Source organism: Podarcis liolepis (assembly GCF_965112155.1).
Source record: "Podarcis liolepis genome assembly, chromosome: 11".
Classification (NCBI taxonomy): Eukaryota; Metazoa; Chordata; class Lepidosauria; order Squamata; family Lacertidae; genus Podarcis; species Podarcis liolepis.
This window is the reverse complement of record NC_139565.1, coordinates 34836968-34854121: the sequence shown is the minus strand read 5'-3', so window position 1 is coordinate 34854121 and position 17154 is coordinate 34836968. Positions and strand designations below refer to the sequence as shown.

General features: G+C 42.2%; 1 protein-coding gene across 4 annotated transcripts; it reads left to right on the top strand.

Annotated features, from left to right (window-relative positions):
* Nucleotides 1-312: 312 nt before the first annotated feature.
* Nucleotides 313-16449, top strand: CCDC125 (coiled-coil domain containing 125). Of its 4 annotated transcripts, none has more exons than XM_083465355.1 (12): nt 313-468; nt 4748-5045; nt 6907-6965; nt 7373-7459; nt 8273-8350; nt 9063-9148; nt 9246-9328; nt 10329-10444; nt 11084-11191; nt 12581-12755; nt 14119-14252; nt 14358-16449. In XM_083465355.1, exons 2-12 carry the CDS (start codon nt 4760-4762, stop codon nt 14697-14699), a joined length of 1554 nt encoding a protein of 517 aa, XP_083321481.1. In that variant the 5' UTR covers nt 313-468; nt 4748-4759; the 3' UTR covers nt 14700-16449. The 4 variants fall into 4 exon arrangements, with proteins under 4 accessions (XP_083321481.1, XP_083321480.1, XP_083321479.1 ...); XM_083465354.1 differs by having other exon boundaries at nt 4685-5045; XM_083465353.1 differs by having other exon boundaries at nt 4630-5045.
* The last annotated feature ends 705 nt before the right edge of the window (nt 16450-17154 follow it).

The window sequence follows — 17154 nt, the reverse complement described above, 5'->3', positions numbered from 1 at the left end:
CTAGGACTGACCTTGGGCCAGTCGCTGCCTTCACAGGGTGTTTGTTGTGAGGATAAAATGGGGAGAACCTCGTACGCCCCTTTAAGCTCCTTGGAGGGAAAAAGTATAAAAATGCAATGAAACAAATACACCCCCCCAAAAAAACCCCACTGCCTCGCAGCAGACGGGTATAACTTAGGGTCAGGTACCATTTCTTCCTGCTGCAACGGCACAGAGGTTTGTGGGCGGCACCTTAAAAAACTAATGGGCCAGTTAGATTGATCTTTGCAACAAGCTTTTTCTATTACCGTGCCCACTCTTGACTCTGCAGGTTCCTCCTCTAGCTGCGGGGAAGGGAGGGCTAGTTGGGGTAGGCGGGCAGGTGGAGCCCTGCCCCGGAGAGAGGCCGGGAGGAACAGAGGGACGGACCGGGAAGGGCGACGGCTGGACTGGAGGGAAGGAGGAAGCCCTGCTCGCCTCGCCGGCCAGGTGGGTCTGCGGCGGGCTTGGCTTGCGCGCGGAGGCCCGCAGCTCTTGAAAGCTCGGCCCCTCGGGAGAGGGAAAGGGGGCCCGAGCCGTGGGGCGTCGGGGTTCTGTGCAAGTGGCGCGGAGGGAAGCCCGGGAGGCTCGCGCTACGCGCTCTTTCCATGGAGGCGCAGATTGCAGCTATAACAAAGGCGGCATTTTTCCATCTCCGCCAAGCTAAGCAGTTGGCTCCTTACCTCTCTCGCCCTGACCTGGCCACTGTGATCCACGCGACGGTCACCTCCAGATTGGACTATTGTAACTCGCTCTACGTGGGGCTGCCCTTGAGACTGACCCAGAAACTCCAGCGGGTGCAGAATGCCGCGGCGAGACTCCTTACGGGGTCTTCGCTACGAGATCACATTCATCCGGTGCTACACCAGCTGCACTGGCTCCCGGTGGAGTACAGGATCAGATTTAAGGTGCTGGTTTTAACCTTTAAAGCCCTATACGGCCTAGGACCCTCGTACCTACGGGACCGCCTCTCCTGGTATGCCCCACAGAGAAACTTACGGTCTTCAAATAAAAACATCTTGAAGGTCCCAGGCCACAGAGAAGTTAGGCTGGCCTCAACTAGAGCCAGGGCTTTTTCGGCTGTGGCTCCGATCTGGTGGAACACTCTGTCACAAGAGACCAGGGCCCTGCGGGACTTGACATCTTTCCGCAGGGCCTGCAAGACAGAGTTGTTCCGCCAGGCCTTTGGCCAGGGCACAGCCTGACTCCCTCCCTCGGCAATCTTCGCGGAGCTCTGGCCCAATGGTTGCCAGTGGCCTGAATTAATTAATTTTACAATGAATGATTTTAGAGTGTTGTTTATGTTATACTTTTATACTGTTTTATTGTTGTTAGCCGCCCTGAGCCCGGCTTCGGCTGGGGAGGGCGGGATATAAATAAAATTTATTATTATTATTATTATTAAAGTGGAAATAAATAAAGAAAACTAAAAAATGGTCCAGTAGCACCTTAGAGACCAACTAAGTTTGTTCTGGGTATAGGCTTTCGTGTGCATGCACACTTCTTCGTAAAGCTTCGCGTTCTCTTTTTAGTCAGAATTCGCGTTGGCGGGAGCTGCGTGCGCCCGGCTCAGGCGCCCTGTGAGATTTTGCGTTGCCCCTGCAACTCGGACGGGGAGCTTTCCTTGCCGTTCTTTCCTGTACCTTTTAATATTGGTGGCAAAGGGAGACATTCAGCAGACCACAGTTTTGCCCTGTGTGGAGACGCCAGTGATGCACCTGTTGAATGTTGGTTGGGCATACAGATTTTTAAAGAAAAGTGGGGGGAAACAGAAGAGAAAGACCTGCTTAAGGTGTTGTCATAATTGATAGATGGAATCACAGAGTTGGAAGGGACCCTGAGAATCATCTAGTCTATCCCCCTGCAACGCAGGAATATGCAGCTGGCCCTTAGGCAAGATCGAACACGCAACCTTGACATTGTCAGCATCACACTCTAGTCAACAGAGCTACCCATGAAAGAGATAATTAGAGGATAAGTTATTTATTCTGGGAAGCCCCTAAAATAAGTAAAGGGGACCCATTGTATGATAAGGTACTGTATTTTTTGCACCATAACACTCACTTTTTTCCTCCTAGAAAGTAAGGGGAAATGTCTGTGCGTGTTATGGAGGAAATGCCTACAGGTGGCATGCCTACGGATTTTCCTCCTCTAAAAACTATGTGCGTGTTATGGTCGGGTGCGTGTTATAGAGCGAAAAATACGGTAGGTATGTTCTGTAATCTTGGGTCCATGCATTTTTGGCTTTTCTGCCAGCTACAACTGAACAGTAGTACCTCAGGTTAAGTACTTAATTCGTTCCGGAGGTTCATACTTAACCTGAAACTGTTCTTAACCTGAAGCACCACTTTAGCTATGGGGCCTCCTGCTGCTGCCGCGCCGCCAGAGCGCAATTTCTGTTCCCATCCTGAAGCAAGGTTCTTAACCTGAGGTAATATTTCTGGGATAAGCAGAGTCTGTAACCTGAAGCGTATGTAACCCATGGTACCACTGTACATAAATATGAAGAATCTTATAACTGTGTACATTATAAATATAAAATGCCTGTTGCTGTGTAGTTATGCAGCAATAAGGGGTGTTTTGCAATCCAGTGGTACCTCGGATTACATACGCTTCAGGTTACAGACTCCGCTAACCCAGAAATATTACCTCAGGTTAAGAACTTTGCTTCAGGATAAGAACAGAAATTGTGCTCCGGCGGCATGGCAGCAGCGGGAGGCCCCATTAGCTAAAGTGGTGCTTCAGGTTAAGAACAGTTTCAGGTTAAGTACGAACCTCCGGAACGAATTAAGTATTTAACCCAAGGTACCACTGTATTGGATCCACCATGGAATGTTAAGACATCAGGAAACTGCCTTATAGTGAGTCAGACAATGGGTCCATCTAGCTCAACATTGTATGCACTGATTGGGAGCAATTCAGGATTTCAAACAAGCCTCTCTCCCAGCCCTACCTAGAGGTGCTGGGGATGAAGCCTGGGATCTTTTGCATGGAAAGCAGATGCTCTATCACTGAGCCACAGCCACTTACCTGCTAGCTATATAAGTAAAGGTAAAGGGACCCCTGACCATTAGGTCCAGTCGCAGACAACTCTGGGGTTGCGGCGCTCATCTTACTCTATAGGCCGAGGGAATCGGCGTTTGTCCATAGACAGCTTCCGGGTCATGTGGCTAGCATGACTAAGCCGCTTCTGGCGAACCAGAGCAGCGCACAGAAACGCCGATTCCCTCGGAGTGGTACCTATTTATCTACTTGCACTTTTGATTTCGAACTGCTAGGTTGGTAGGAGCAGGGACCGAGCAATGGGAGCTCACCCCGTCATGGGGATTCGAACCGCTGACCTTCTGATCGGCAAGCCCTAGGCTCTGTGGTTTATACCTGCAGATAAATATGTTTTGCTCATTGTGTACTTGATAAATATAAAATGCTTGTTGTTTCAAATATAAAACTGTGTGGCATTCTAATGAGAAATGAGCAGTGCTTAATGCTTTTTGTTGATACAAGTGTGGTTCTGATAACCCTAAGGTTGCAGGTTTGATCCCCGTATGGGACAGCTGCCTATTCCTGCACTGCAGGGGGTTGGAGTGGATGATCCTCCAGGTCCCTTCCAACTCTACAATTCTATGATTCTGTGATTCTATATTTCTAGATTCAAGTAGGTAGTGTGTTGGTCTGAGGCAGGCAAAATAAATTTTTAAAAATTAAAAATTGTCCAGTAGCACCTTAGAGACCAACTAAGGCTACATGTTAACGAACTAGCTTCCTTCCCTGGCACCCCAAATTAAGTGTGCCTAAATTGTAAGCGTTATGGGACAATGTATACACAATGTTACTCATCACCTTGGTTCATACTGTGAGATTTACAATGGATGTGCAGAAAACAAGCTCTTCCTATCACTATATTTTTGTCTAAATCAATCTCTAAAGGGTAGGTGAACAGAAGTTCCATTTTATTTTCTTAAAACAAGCAGCACACATTCAAAATGGTTTACTAAAGTTAAATGTCCGTGTGCAAAAATAGCATAAGAAGACATTTTTAATGAAGAGAAGGTTTTCTATAAATGCTTCCTCTTAACATTATTTGCTAAAAAAAAAAGCAGCCAAGTATTCAGAGTTCCTTTGTGAGGATGTTATAAATGGCTGGATTCTATTAAAGAGAATTAGGAAAGCAATAACATAGTGTAATATGCATGTTTCATACAAGAACTCAATTCCACATAGGTCTTGATGTGACTTTTGCAGTTGTTGGATTGTAAGTTAAACAATGCTTTCTTTTTTATTACATTTTAAAGTAAACAAAGTGGCTGGGTGTGTTTATGGTCCTGCCAGCAAGGCATAAGATTACACTGATATGCTTTTAAGTTCTTGGAATCTTATTTTGCAGTCGTGCTTTGAAATCAGTACTAACAATACATGTGTTTAATTTGCAGGAAATGCTTCCTGTAATTAGTAATCTCTTCGACAAGAAGCATGGGTTATTTAGGAAAATCTTAGTACAGTGTAAAAAAACTATTTGCTGCTGTCTAGAAATGACTGTTTCTGTTAAAAAAACCGATACATCTTTAGTTTTGTTATAACATAATTATTCGTTTTTATTACTTTATTTTCCAGCACAACTTTCCCTGACGTGTTTGTGTTTAAACAAAGCTTTTGTATTTTAACAAAGGCACTGCTAGCTTGAAATAAGAAGCTATTTGTGTTGCCAATGAGTGAAGCAGTGTCATTGCAGAACAAACTGGTTATGACCTCAGAAGGTGAAGATGATGACATGGCATGTGGAGATTTGGGAAATGGACTCATTAGAAGGCAAAGTGATATGTATGAACCAGAAAGCTTCAACGTACACCCAGGTATGCCTAGAAGAGGTTCAGCAAGGAAAAGCTTCAGTCCGTTTATGCTGCCAAAAAAAGGAGAAGAATGTGATGCAACAGTTTTTCGTTGCTCAAGGTGTAACAGTTTGAATGACACGTCAGTCAAAAAAATGGGAATCAATGCGTTTCATAGCTGCAACCGCCAAAACAGCTCTGGTAAGGTTTAAGTTCAATCCAAATTTTTGGACCATTTAGTATTCTTCATACAGCACGTAAATGTTGCTATTAAGATACTTAATTCATAAACATCTCCAGAAGCATGTAAGTACCACAGAACAACAAATATAGAGCAGCAGGTGAAACAGTTTATTGTACTACCTAAAATGCTGGTTTCAAATTTTCAGTTATACTGAGCGTTTCACCTATACGTGTTCAAAACAAAAATAAGGAATGTAAGATATATGTATGATGGATAGCGTTGACCCAGTTGTGTGTGCTTAAGCATGTTGACTTAAACAGAAGCTATAATAACTGAATTCAAAATATTAGACCTTGCATCAGTTAAGACATACTATTTTACGAGTTTTCCTGTAAAAAACGAGAGATTCCAGTGGATCACAAGAGAGGAGAGGAGGCATTATTTAAGGCTTTATATAAGTTGTAAACAGTGCTGTACAGGGACTGGCGTATCAGTCAGCACACTAAGCACTTATTTGTTGACTCAGCCATTTGGGTGCTAGGCTTCTAATGATGTAGCCCAGCTTGTAGATACCAAGCATGAAAGAGATTAATGTAGTCTCATTTATCTCTGAGGCCGCAGTGTACAGTAGCGTCTCACTGGATTGTAACGTGAGTGAGAGTCCATTTTGGGGAGGAAACTCATTTTTCAAATATTCAAAACAATAACTGGATGTTGCTGAGGAAATACAATTTCCTTCTCCCAGAAAACTATTGCTTCCAGCGCAAGTTGGAGTTCTGTATGGATTATGACTGTGCAAGTGTTGCAGGCAGTTATTTTGAAATTTGTCCTTTGAGTATTGCATTCCCCGCCCCCCTCGTTCCTTTTTAAAAGAGGTCAGCTGCTCTCTGATGTTTCACTTTCTAGCTTTGCCTTTTGGTGAACTCCCCTCCCCACCTCAGTTTTACTTTTTTTTTTTAAAGGAATTTCCATTAGAGTGCATGTGTCCCAAGTTTTTCTTTTGTTTATACATCTCTTGAAACATAGTTCCACGCATGCATGGAGACATGGATGGCCCATCCCATTTTGTCACCTGAGGTAAACCGGGAATTGCCGCCTCCTGCCCCATCTGCTGAATGGGCTCAGCCCTCACCACTTCTGCTGCTAGAACACTGCAGCTCTCACCAAAGTTGGTGGGAGCCAGGCTGTTCCGCAAAGCGTTCTCTGCAAACCAGAATGCCTGCTTCTTGCCAGTGGTGTGTGTGTTTTCTGGAAGCAGTAGTGTGGACTGTTTGTTGACTCAGCCATTTGGGTGCTAGGCTTCTAATGATGTAGCCCAGCTTGTAGATACCAAGCATGAAAGAGATTAATGTAGTCTCATTTATCTCTGAGGCCGCAGTGTACAGTAGCGTCTTACTGGATTGTAACGTGAGTGAGAGTCCATTTTGGGGAGGAAACCATCTCTCTTTGGGGAGGAAACCATCTCTTTTGCCTCCATTGCCTGAGTCGGGTGCTTTACCGCACCTCATATGCTGGACAGCTCAGCATGGAGACAGACAAATGTGTGGTTAGCCATTAAATAAGTTAGTGTTGATTTAACTTTACCTTTTGATCTAAAGTTCTTTTGCATCCTTTTCCCCCCCTCCGCCATTGGGAGATGCCCAATGTGGGTTTTTTCTCTCCTTCCAACAATCAGATGCTATTTCTTGAAACTTAAGAAGTGGTGTATTAAATGCTTATTACATAAAAGTTCAATGGGAGGGCAAATTACCAAACATAGTTTTGAGAAAGAGCTGGTTTCAAGTTCTTTTTTTAATGTTTTAAATAAGCACTTAGAAATAAGCATGTCATCCTATTAGTTTCAAACCAGGATGCTTTTTTTATTATGAATGCACACAGAAACTAACTCTGAGGCATCAAATGAAGAATTAATACAACACCTTCAAGAAGCTGAAGAGGTAAGTGCCTGTCTTGGTAAGACTTAATTTGGAACCTTATTTTTCTCACTAATTGGGTGTCCCTAGACCCAGAAGCAATAGCAAGTATGGGGCAAGGTGTTGAGAGAGTAGTAGAAGCCCAGCTTCACCCATATTTGGAGGAAGTGGATTTTCTGGATCCATTTTGGTCTGGCTTTAGGCCTGGTTATGGCACTGAAGCCGCCTTGGTTGATGGTTTAAGCAGGAGCCTCTCCTGCTGGCCAGGGAACCCTCCAGAACAGTGTGGAATATGGTTTGGAGATGGGGCTGCAGCCTGAGGGAGAAATCCTTTCAATGACACAAGCGGGTGTACCATCCACACATAGCAGAAAGTCTCTGTATGATGCCCAATATTTTTGTTTACTCAACGTGACTTTATTCATACCCAGGAAATAGAAGTTTTAAGAGTTGAATTGGAAGCATCTCAAAGACAACTTGAAGGCAAAGAGCAAGCACTAAAAATTCTGCAGAGCATGGTAACTTACTAATATATATGAATTTACATGAAATTTGTAATGTAGCATTTTTCAAATTGTACATGTACTGTTTTCAAATGAGACAGCTGTTCTTCACTGTTAATGGTTTTATTACTTAAGTTGGTGACAGGTTCCTTAATTGATGCAGAGGCAGTTTTAGGGTAGCGCGACCAGTTCAGATGCACTGGGTTCTGCTCTGCAGGGGGCGCCATAACAGTGTTGTATGAGAGTGTGAGAGGCAGTGGGGAGCCTCTGAAATTTGAGAGCTCAAAGTCTGCCAATGATTGATACATATGTGTCAGGGAACTGACATCGGAGCTAGAGGCGGAGGGAAGGCTCTCAAATGATGCTGGAGAAGGGCCCAGCAGGGAGAGAGGCAGCTCCGCAGATGGGGAAGCAAATCAGTGCAACACCAGGGATATAGAGGGGCTGATGGGGGAATCGGTGAGAGGGCTCCAGGACTCTTCACCGGACACCAGCGGGGAGAGCACGGGTCCTCCGCTACCCACGCCCACCCTGCGCAGAAGACTTCCGCGCAGAGAGAGTAGGAGGAGACTGGGTGTCAAACAACTTTTATGTTGGAAAAGATTTAAGAAACGCCCACTGACGGATTCTGCTAGCAACTGAGGCAGCCACGAAGTGAAAGGCTGCCCAGACTGAAAGGTTTAGCAAGGCAACAAAGCCTGGAGAGGCGGCAACTTACGCACGAGCAACCCATACACATTACAATATGTTTTCACTTTTAGCATGATCTGCGAGACATAATATTATGGGAGACATAATAGTTCAGCTTTTAAAATTTTTATTTCTCAGGCAGTGCTGGATAAAGCCACTTGTCATACTAAAGCAGTATTTAAAAAAACAGAGCAGCAGAAGAGAGCTTTAGAAAAGGTAAGACTATACCTTATTCTTTCTCTGAAGAGGGGCAAAAATAGCTGAGATGTGTATGGGATTGCAGCCCTAAAGCAAAAATCCAAAACATACTTGATTTCAATGGACTAAGCATGCTTAAGACTACAGTCCTTACTGGGCAAAAAGATCCACTGAACACTGCAATTTACTTCTCAGTAAATATGCATGGCGCTGCACTGCACGTCTTTGTTGATTTGTCTTTTATTTACAATATTTTATTTAGTACAGTTGTAATAGTTTGCTGGAATACTTATTGGAAAAGATGAGTCTGTATGTATAATTAGGAGGTTTCAGAGCACAGAGGGTTTTTTTCCATGGGAAGAACTGTTTGATTCTTCTCTTTTAGCGAACACTATGCCCACAGATTTTTCTCCACAATAGTGGAGTTTTTCTCCACAATAGTTTTTCTCCACAATAGTGAAAACTAGAAAATCGATTTTCACATTAATGCAGTAGACTGATTGCATGAATGTGTGGATACATAGAACATTCCTAGACATTTTGTCTTTCATCAGTAGTTATCTAAAGTTGCTGACTCAATATTTTTAGACAAACAATTGACTGCAATCCTAGATTTCATCAGGAAAAGTGAACAGGAGAGCACTAAGTCCACAGTCAGGTGTGTTTGGAATGTTCAAATTATGGAATATTGTCCTGCTTTCTTCTAATATTAACATTTTACTGTTTATAGGAAATAAATGTTCTACAGTGGGAAATAAAAATTAATGAGGAGAAATTCAAAAATACAGAAGAGTCTTGGGCAGAAAAATATGACAGGTATATATACCAAAGTAATACCTCAGTTTTGCAATATATAGAAGCATACATTTGAGGTATGATTTAAAAACATTTCATTTGTTGCCATTGTCAACAGAATTTATTGTGAAAATGCTGCACTTAAGGAAACACTGAAATTGAAAACTGATGAAGTTAAAACACTAAAGTCTGAAAATGAATGTAAGTGTGCTCCACCTTTTTCAGTTCTTTGCCTTTTAAAGAAATTGTGTTTCTTACCTTTGTCTTAGATGCAAAAAAGCAAAGACTAATCTTTTTTGAAAAGTGTACTGTGTTCAGTTTAACTTTCTATGATGCAGAATATATTAGTCCAATATTTATTGTTTTTAGCCAAAGGCCATTGCATTGTAAGTCACAAAAGAAACAAGATATTCCAAGAGTAAGTTAAACAAATGTATTTTCCAAAATGCAAGTTGTTAAAACATATAATTGTAAAGTTCTTCAAATCATTTAGACAGAATGTCTTAGTCTTAAACTTTCGTTTGTACTCTTGAAAGGATTTGAACATCACGTCGCGCTTAGAAGCATAATGTTGAAATAATGCATTCTTACCCACTGAATATACTGGAATTTAGGATTTTGCATGTTGCGTTGATGCAGTTAGCAATAAGATTAGCATTGTCATGTACTCACCTAGGTAGCCTAGGTGAGATGGCAAGCGGCTGAAAGTCACCTATTGAGCGTCATAGCTGAGAAGGGATTTGAACCTGAATCTCCCTAGTCCTAATCTGTCACTCTAAGCCGCTACGCCATCACTGGCCCTCAATGTTTAATATTGCCTCTGGCAACACTTATTGACACATAATTTCAGCATAGTTTAGCAAACCACAGCTTCAAACCTGCTTCAAATGCAGAATCTTCAGTCCATAGTATATGAGATTATAAAACTAGTGCTTTGTAAAGAGCCTTTTCCTCCTTAGTGTGTGACCTCAACCAAGTCCACAAAATCTGAGACTAGGGAAGCTTCCAACATAAACTTGTAGGCGAGCTTGAGCTCTTTGTTCAGAAATTAAGCTCCTTTATTTTGTGTATATCCCACAAGTTAGTAAATGAAGAATCAAACCCTATTAAATTTGAAAATTACGTAAGTGAGGATTTGAAGCAAAAGAAGCTGATTGGAAAGTTCACAAACTGTTTCCTTGCTCAATATTTAATTTTACAGTTTTGGGACAACAGCACTTGGAGATTCTCGCTGTCCTAGATGCAAAACAGCAGAAGATTGTTCAGGAGAACATGTCCCTTAGCAAGAGTGGTTTTACAGAGATAACAGGACTTGAGGTGTGTATATTAAAATTGCTGTGTTTGAGTCTTTTGCTGATACCAGTTACTTTGAGAATGAAGTGGAAGGGCAGAGGCTTCAGTTCTTTCGGCTACTATTTTCCCTCCTCCATTTGGACTTGGGATCTTATCCACTTCATGAAATACCATTGCTCGCTCCCTCTTTCTTCCTAGACCAGTCTGCCCCAAGCTGATCTTCTACAACTTTTTTCGAGCTGTGAAATGGAGAAATTGAAAATAGAAAAGCCCAAGAGCTCATAATGAGTTTGATACTGATTTTAGTTGCAGTAATGGAATGTTGGGGCTGGGTGGGGGATAGGTGAGAGGTGATTTTTCATTGACCCCCCCCCCCCTACACTACCTGAAAATCTTCCCATGAGAGTTGGAGGATACTCTGGAAGAAGGTGCATGAGGCAGAAGGGGAATCAGAGAAAATCGTCTCTACCTTTCATGAATGGGAGCTTCTATTAGATTGTAGTAACTTCTGGAAATGGAAGCAGTCCTTCTGTTCTAAAGGACCGCTCTGGATCCAAGCCAGTAATATAACTTGTATGAAGATGTAGAAGTCTACCCTTATTCTGTGTTTTGTAAAATAATAATAATAATCAATAATGGAATGGTGTGCATTTGAATTTGAAGCTGGCAGTACTTGGAGCCTGCACTTGCAGTGGTCTTGAGGGAGAGCCATGTTCCTGTGCAAAAATGTCAGCAGCGACTCGAAAACAACTGCTTCAGCTCAAACAAGAGGTATTTATGCTTGGACTGAAAGTAGCATTGTTGTCCCTTTTAATGAAGATGTGTAGAAGGCACTTGTCATGTGTGAAATTGTTCAAAATGATGCAAGCTTAAAAATACAGTGTTTAGGCAACTGATATGTCAGTGCATTTTCCTTTTTATGATGACAGATATCTAAAACTTGTATTATTATTATTATATATTATATATGTATATGTATTCGCGGCCCAATGCATAAGAGTATATTTAGACAAGGGTAGCCTATGAAAACAAAATGGGATGGATCCAAAGATGGATCTTTCTTGCTCTAATGCAGGGGTCAGCAAACTTTTTCAGCAGGGGGCTGGTCCACTGTCTCTCAGACCTTGTGGGAGGCCGGACTATATTTTTTTTTGGGGGGGGGGGAATGATGCAAGATCACCACGAGCCCTGGTGGCTGCTTACCTGTGTTGTGCAAGCGGCAGGGGCTGGCGGCAGGGGCAGAGGCAGAAGGACAATGAGCGGAACGCGAAAGGGCTCTGGAGAGAGGCTGCTTAAAATGGCGGCTGCTCAAACGCTGCTGCTGCTGGCATCAACAAAGCCCAGCCCCCTTCCTCCTCTAGGCAGGGAAGGGAGAAGCCAGGAGGAGGGAGGGAGGAGGCTGAGGTGCCGCCATGTGAGGGAGAGGGAAAGAACGTGCAGGCTGGCGATCCACACAGCGATTCCTGGACCGTCCGCAGGCTGGATCCAGAAGGCAATTTAGCCTAATCTGGCCTGTGGGCCTTACTTTGCCTACCCATTCTCTAATGGAAGAAGTTTGTTCTGAATCAATGCCATTTTCTTGTAGGCACATCTCATTATCTTTGTGCAGCCCTCTTTAGGCTAAATGATGAAATCCATTCATGCAACTAGGAGAGGTTTGGTAGCCAATAATTATTTCTAGAAGTCTGTCTCTGCTTTCTTGTTTGCTGTTCCACACAGAGAAAAAGTCTGGGTGTGTTTGCTGCCTAAGCAGGAGGATTTTATAGGGAGCAGCAGTGGGTGATACTTATTTTTGTAGCAACTCTAGTACTCTGACCATTGATTCTGCATCCTAGCACAAGGTGTAGCCCAGTTCCATGGTAAACAAAGAACAAAGTGCCTCCATGTGTGGACAGCCATTTTTATTATGGGTTTTGTTGTTAAATGTCAATCCTGTGGCAGAGTATACTAGAGGTTTTCCCAGTCAATTGTTAGAATTAAATTTTCTGGTCACCTAGTGACTGTGTGTGTGTGTGTATAGCTCTACTTCATTTGTGGAAGCAGTTGCCATACCAATGTACTGGGACAGAATGACTAAAAAAGCTCCAAAATGTGGATTCATTCACTCTTTTTTTGAATGTCATCTGAACCTTCTCTCAATCTTAAAAAACAACAACATAGTTTGAGCTTCTGAAGAAGAGTAAAGAAGAAGCATATATTATGGCAGATGCCTTCAGAATTGCATTTGAGCAGCAGCTGATGCGGAGGAGGGACCAGGCGCTGGGACTCGCACAGATGAATAAGATCTGCAGAAAAGACAAGAAACGATTCAACTGGAAAAACATAAAAGACGATGGTAATTTTCTCCATGTGCATGATTCTCAGTGGTACTGAAAGTAGCCCAGAATTTGCAGTTTTTGTTTTGTATAAAACCTATTCGAATAAACCTAAAACCTACTGTTTGACATCATGCCTTTGGTGGCCTGAATTTCATAGTAGCTAACCATGCTGCATGCATACAGAGTAGCAAAGCAGTCCCTACCAAGAGAATTTAAGGCTGGTTCATGCATGTTAATTGCTTGATTACGGCTCATCTCATGAAGAGCAGTAGATCAATGAGCCATCACAGATAACATCATCAAAGAGAGAACTTGAGTGAGAGAAAAAAAGAGAGAGAGAGACAGAGAGAACTTTTATATATCACCTCAAAACACAATGGTCTTGTTCAAACATCACAGCCAAAGTTGAGGATATCTTAATTTGAAGCCTTCTGAATCTCACTTATTCATTATCTGGGAAAAGGTCTTTACAAGGAGACAGCTATGAAAAATTATGGAGTAATCTCTCCAAACTGGTGGTGGTGTTAAATATGCTGGATTATGTCCAATAAAATAAATGTCAAGTTAAAAGACCATAGGAAGCATTTTTCTGGCACATGTATAATTTGCATGTGGTGATATTCAATATGATAAAAGTGTGATCTTATGATTGCAATCTGCTTTGAAAAATGAGTATTTTGAATGATGGGAGAGGATTCATCCACCAGTGAGTGAACTAAAGTAATAAACAGTTCATTTCCTTTTTGAAGTTCATATAATTTTCTCCCAGTTTATTGCAATTTCTCCTCTCTCTTTCAAGCACCTGCATACATTTCTTCTCTTCTCACCCCTGTATTATTGCCTTTCTGGTGCTGATAGGACATTGGAGCTTAATAGTAGAGCAGGAGTAGCCAACCTTTGGAGCGCCAATCATCCCTGGCCTTTGGTTTTGCCAAGTGGGATTAATGGGAGTCCAAGCCCAACAACGTTTGAAGGGCACCACATTGGCTATCCCTGTAACAGACTATGAATAACTAATTTAGAATGAGGATTCAAAACATGTTATCTAAGATCAGCATATTTTGGCCTTCATTACTAGCACTCCACTGTTCTCTGTTTATTCACTTTAACTGCCGAACATTTTGCTCTATTCTTTTTGTTCTATGTGTGCTGGTTATTATTTTGTCTATTAAAAGTGTAGCAGTCACCACCAAAAAGCATGTGTACTTTTGGAAGCTGGATTATAGATGTACGCCATTTATTTTCGTTTGGTAACAGCCTCAGTTTTCCAGTGGTATATTAGTTTTAGGCTTAATTTTATTGGGACTTTAAAAAGGTGGTTGTTGTTTAGAATGTCTCAAAGATCAGGACTTAAATGTGAATGTTATTTTTTCCCCTCAGGTGCTTTCACATTTCAAGGGAATAGGAAAAGCTTGGGGCGAAAGTTGATGGGCATGCTTGCTTCCGGCGCTGACAGTAAGAAAATAGAAGAATTGGATAATCCACAGGATATCATTAGGATGCTGATAGACTTGGTTGGTGACTTGTATGGCTTCATAGAGGGCATATTAATGGTGTTCTTTTATCTTTGTAAAACTAAATATACACTGTTCGTTTATATTTTTTATTGATTTTTACAGATGAATGATAAGGAGGAAGCTTTGGCCCATCAAAGAAAAGTTAGTTATATGCTTGCTCGTGCCCTGGAAGAGAAAGAAGGTAGCCTGCAGCAAAATAAGGAAAGCAAATTTTCAGAAGAGCTTGCTCTTAGCAGTAATCAGTGCAAAGATGAGTCAGAGCCCCCAAAGTCAGCTCTTCCTGTGTGTTCGAGTTGCCAGACATGCGGTGCTCAAGATTGCTCCTGCTCTATTTCCCACACATCTCCCACCAGAATGCTGAACTGTACGTCAAAACGTTCTTGTTCCCCAACACCTGAAGAAAATTATGTGCATTCAACAGAGGAAGCAGCTGATCAAAACTGAAAATACTGACTGCTCTACAGGGGAGGGTAGAGCCTAGAAGGGGTTGGGGATGACAGAGGCAACACACCTCTTTAATGCTCAAGACTGATTTAAGATTCATATGCGCTTGCATGGATGGGCTTTCAATTGACTTGCAGGTATCACTGTGATACATAGAAGTCAACAGGGAGAAGTTCTTGCGTGTCAACAGAGCCCCTGGTTTGGGCTGTAATTCTGTCATCATAATTCAGGGAACCTTTTTATTAGAGTGATTTTAAGCATTTTTCACCAATTAAAATAATTGCAAAAAAACAACTGAATGTGTTTTATACACTTAATGTAGGTATTTGTAAATAGTTTGCTTGTACGTAATGCCTGTGTATTTTATGCTATGATGGAATTGGGGGCAGATGTATTTTTGAAAGCACTATTTCATGATCAAATGAACGAACTACTATGCTATGAGAATGTTTACTGTAAGATAAAGAGATTCTGGGTTGTGTATCCACATACATACATAGGGACTAGATCCACTAAAATCAGTAGACTTTTAAGTCTATTAATTTCAGTGGTTCAGTTCTGATGTATGGTTTAGCACGTTGGGTAAAATTTTTTCCTCTGCCGATCATAAATTAATTGATTCCCTGCTATTTTAAAAATTAAGTAATGTCATTTATAATTTAACCGTGTGTCAAAACTATGGGCAGTATTCAACTAAATAAAAGTGTGAATGAAAGGATTAGCACTAGTGTAAAGAGACAATTCCCCTCATGTACATCCCACTGCCCCCAAATTTACTCTGGAGGCTTGGGAAACCTTCAGAACAGATTGGGGGGGGAGGGGGGGAGATTTTGTTGTACAAGGATAAATCCTGTGCTGACAGAACAGCATCCTTAGCACTCATACACCCCTCATTTTGGCATAGTCACATGTATTAAGGTGAACAAATCCCTCCCCCAATTGGAGAAGGGTAACATTTTTACATGCTAGGGACTTTAAAGTGGCCTTAATTTAAGACAGGGGTAGGCAACCTAAGGCCCGTGGGCCGGATACGGCCCAATCGCCTTCTAAATCTGGCCCGCGGACGGTCTGGGAATCAGTGTGTTTTTACATTAGTAGAATGTGTCCTTTTATTTAAAATGCATCTCTGGGTTATTTGTGGGACATAGGAATTCGTTCATTTCCCCCTCAAAAAATATAGTCCAGCCCCCAACATAGTCTGAGGGATGGTGGACTGGCCCATGGCTGAAAAAGGTTGCTGACCCCTGATTTAAGATATTAGCTACAATGTTAAGTCAGCCACACATTTAGATAACAAAACACATTTAGCACTTCAGAGTGGGTAAACCCACAGCTTTTGGCAGTTGTACCAATCAGGTTTTTGAAGCCAATTTTCACCATAAAAGCTGCTGCATGCTCCCTTGTACACAGCAGTCTTAATTTTGAAGCTAGATTTGTTTTCTTTTGGAGCCTAAAGCTCTGGTCTCCTGCTGCCATTTTAATCTGGACTAACAAGCACATTTAGATGTAATTAGAGCAGCTGTAGATCTTAAAGCCAAGGACCGGTTCCAATTTGTCCCTGTAACTGTGACAAACAAACTCTTCTTCGGCAGCAGCCAAATGTTGTGAACTAAACAAAATGTCTTGTTTGTCTTCACTCATTATTTGTATGTGCTGAGAGGATACAAAGGGGGGAACCCACCCAGAATAATACTCTTCTTATCGCTGGCGAGTGTGAAAACTTACAGAGGATTTCTCCCCCCAAAAAGCAGGTGTCTGCATAAATTACTTGTTGTATAATGAAAAGTGAATGGTGATAATCTCCCTTTCAGGGCCCATCTGCTGCAAACTGGTGCAACAACAGAAACAAAGGCCACGTTCTCACAAACAGGAGCAACCTGTCCCTCCACTTAATCACTTCAGGCTGGGGGGAGGGAGGGGCCCATAATAGCCCTTCTACTTAACTGTTCTGCAATGTTTCTAAGGAGGGACAGTCAGCCATATGCATCCGTAGTGGCACAGGATGCTGCCAGAATATTAGTATTTTGCAGAAGGGATTTAAGTGCAGACTTGGTTATCATTCAAAAATCGTAGAGGTGGAAGGGATCCTGGGAATCATCCAGTCCCCCTTGCAGTGCAGGAATGCCAACTAAATGACAGGTGGCCATCTAACATCTTATTAAAAAGCTCCAAGGAAGGAGAGTCCACCACCTCTTCTGGGAGTCTGTTTCCAGCTCTTCCAGCTGGGAGTCTGCTAAACAGCTCTTACTGTCACAAAGTTCTTGGAACTCTCAAGTGGGGCAATTCCACTTCCTCCTAAATCATTTTGCATTTATTTTTTTAAAATCCATGCTCTGCATAGTCCCAGTTGCCTTAGATAAGCACTCTAGTAATCTAAACCCCTAATTTTCAGCTCCTGTTCTTAATACAATCTTCAGACTACATATAGCCTAACACCTTCAGTTTATCAATATAT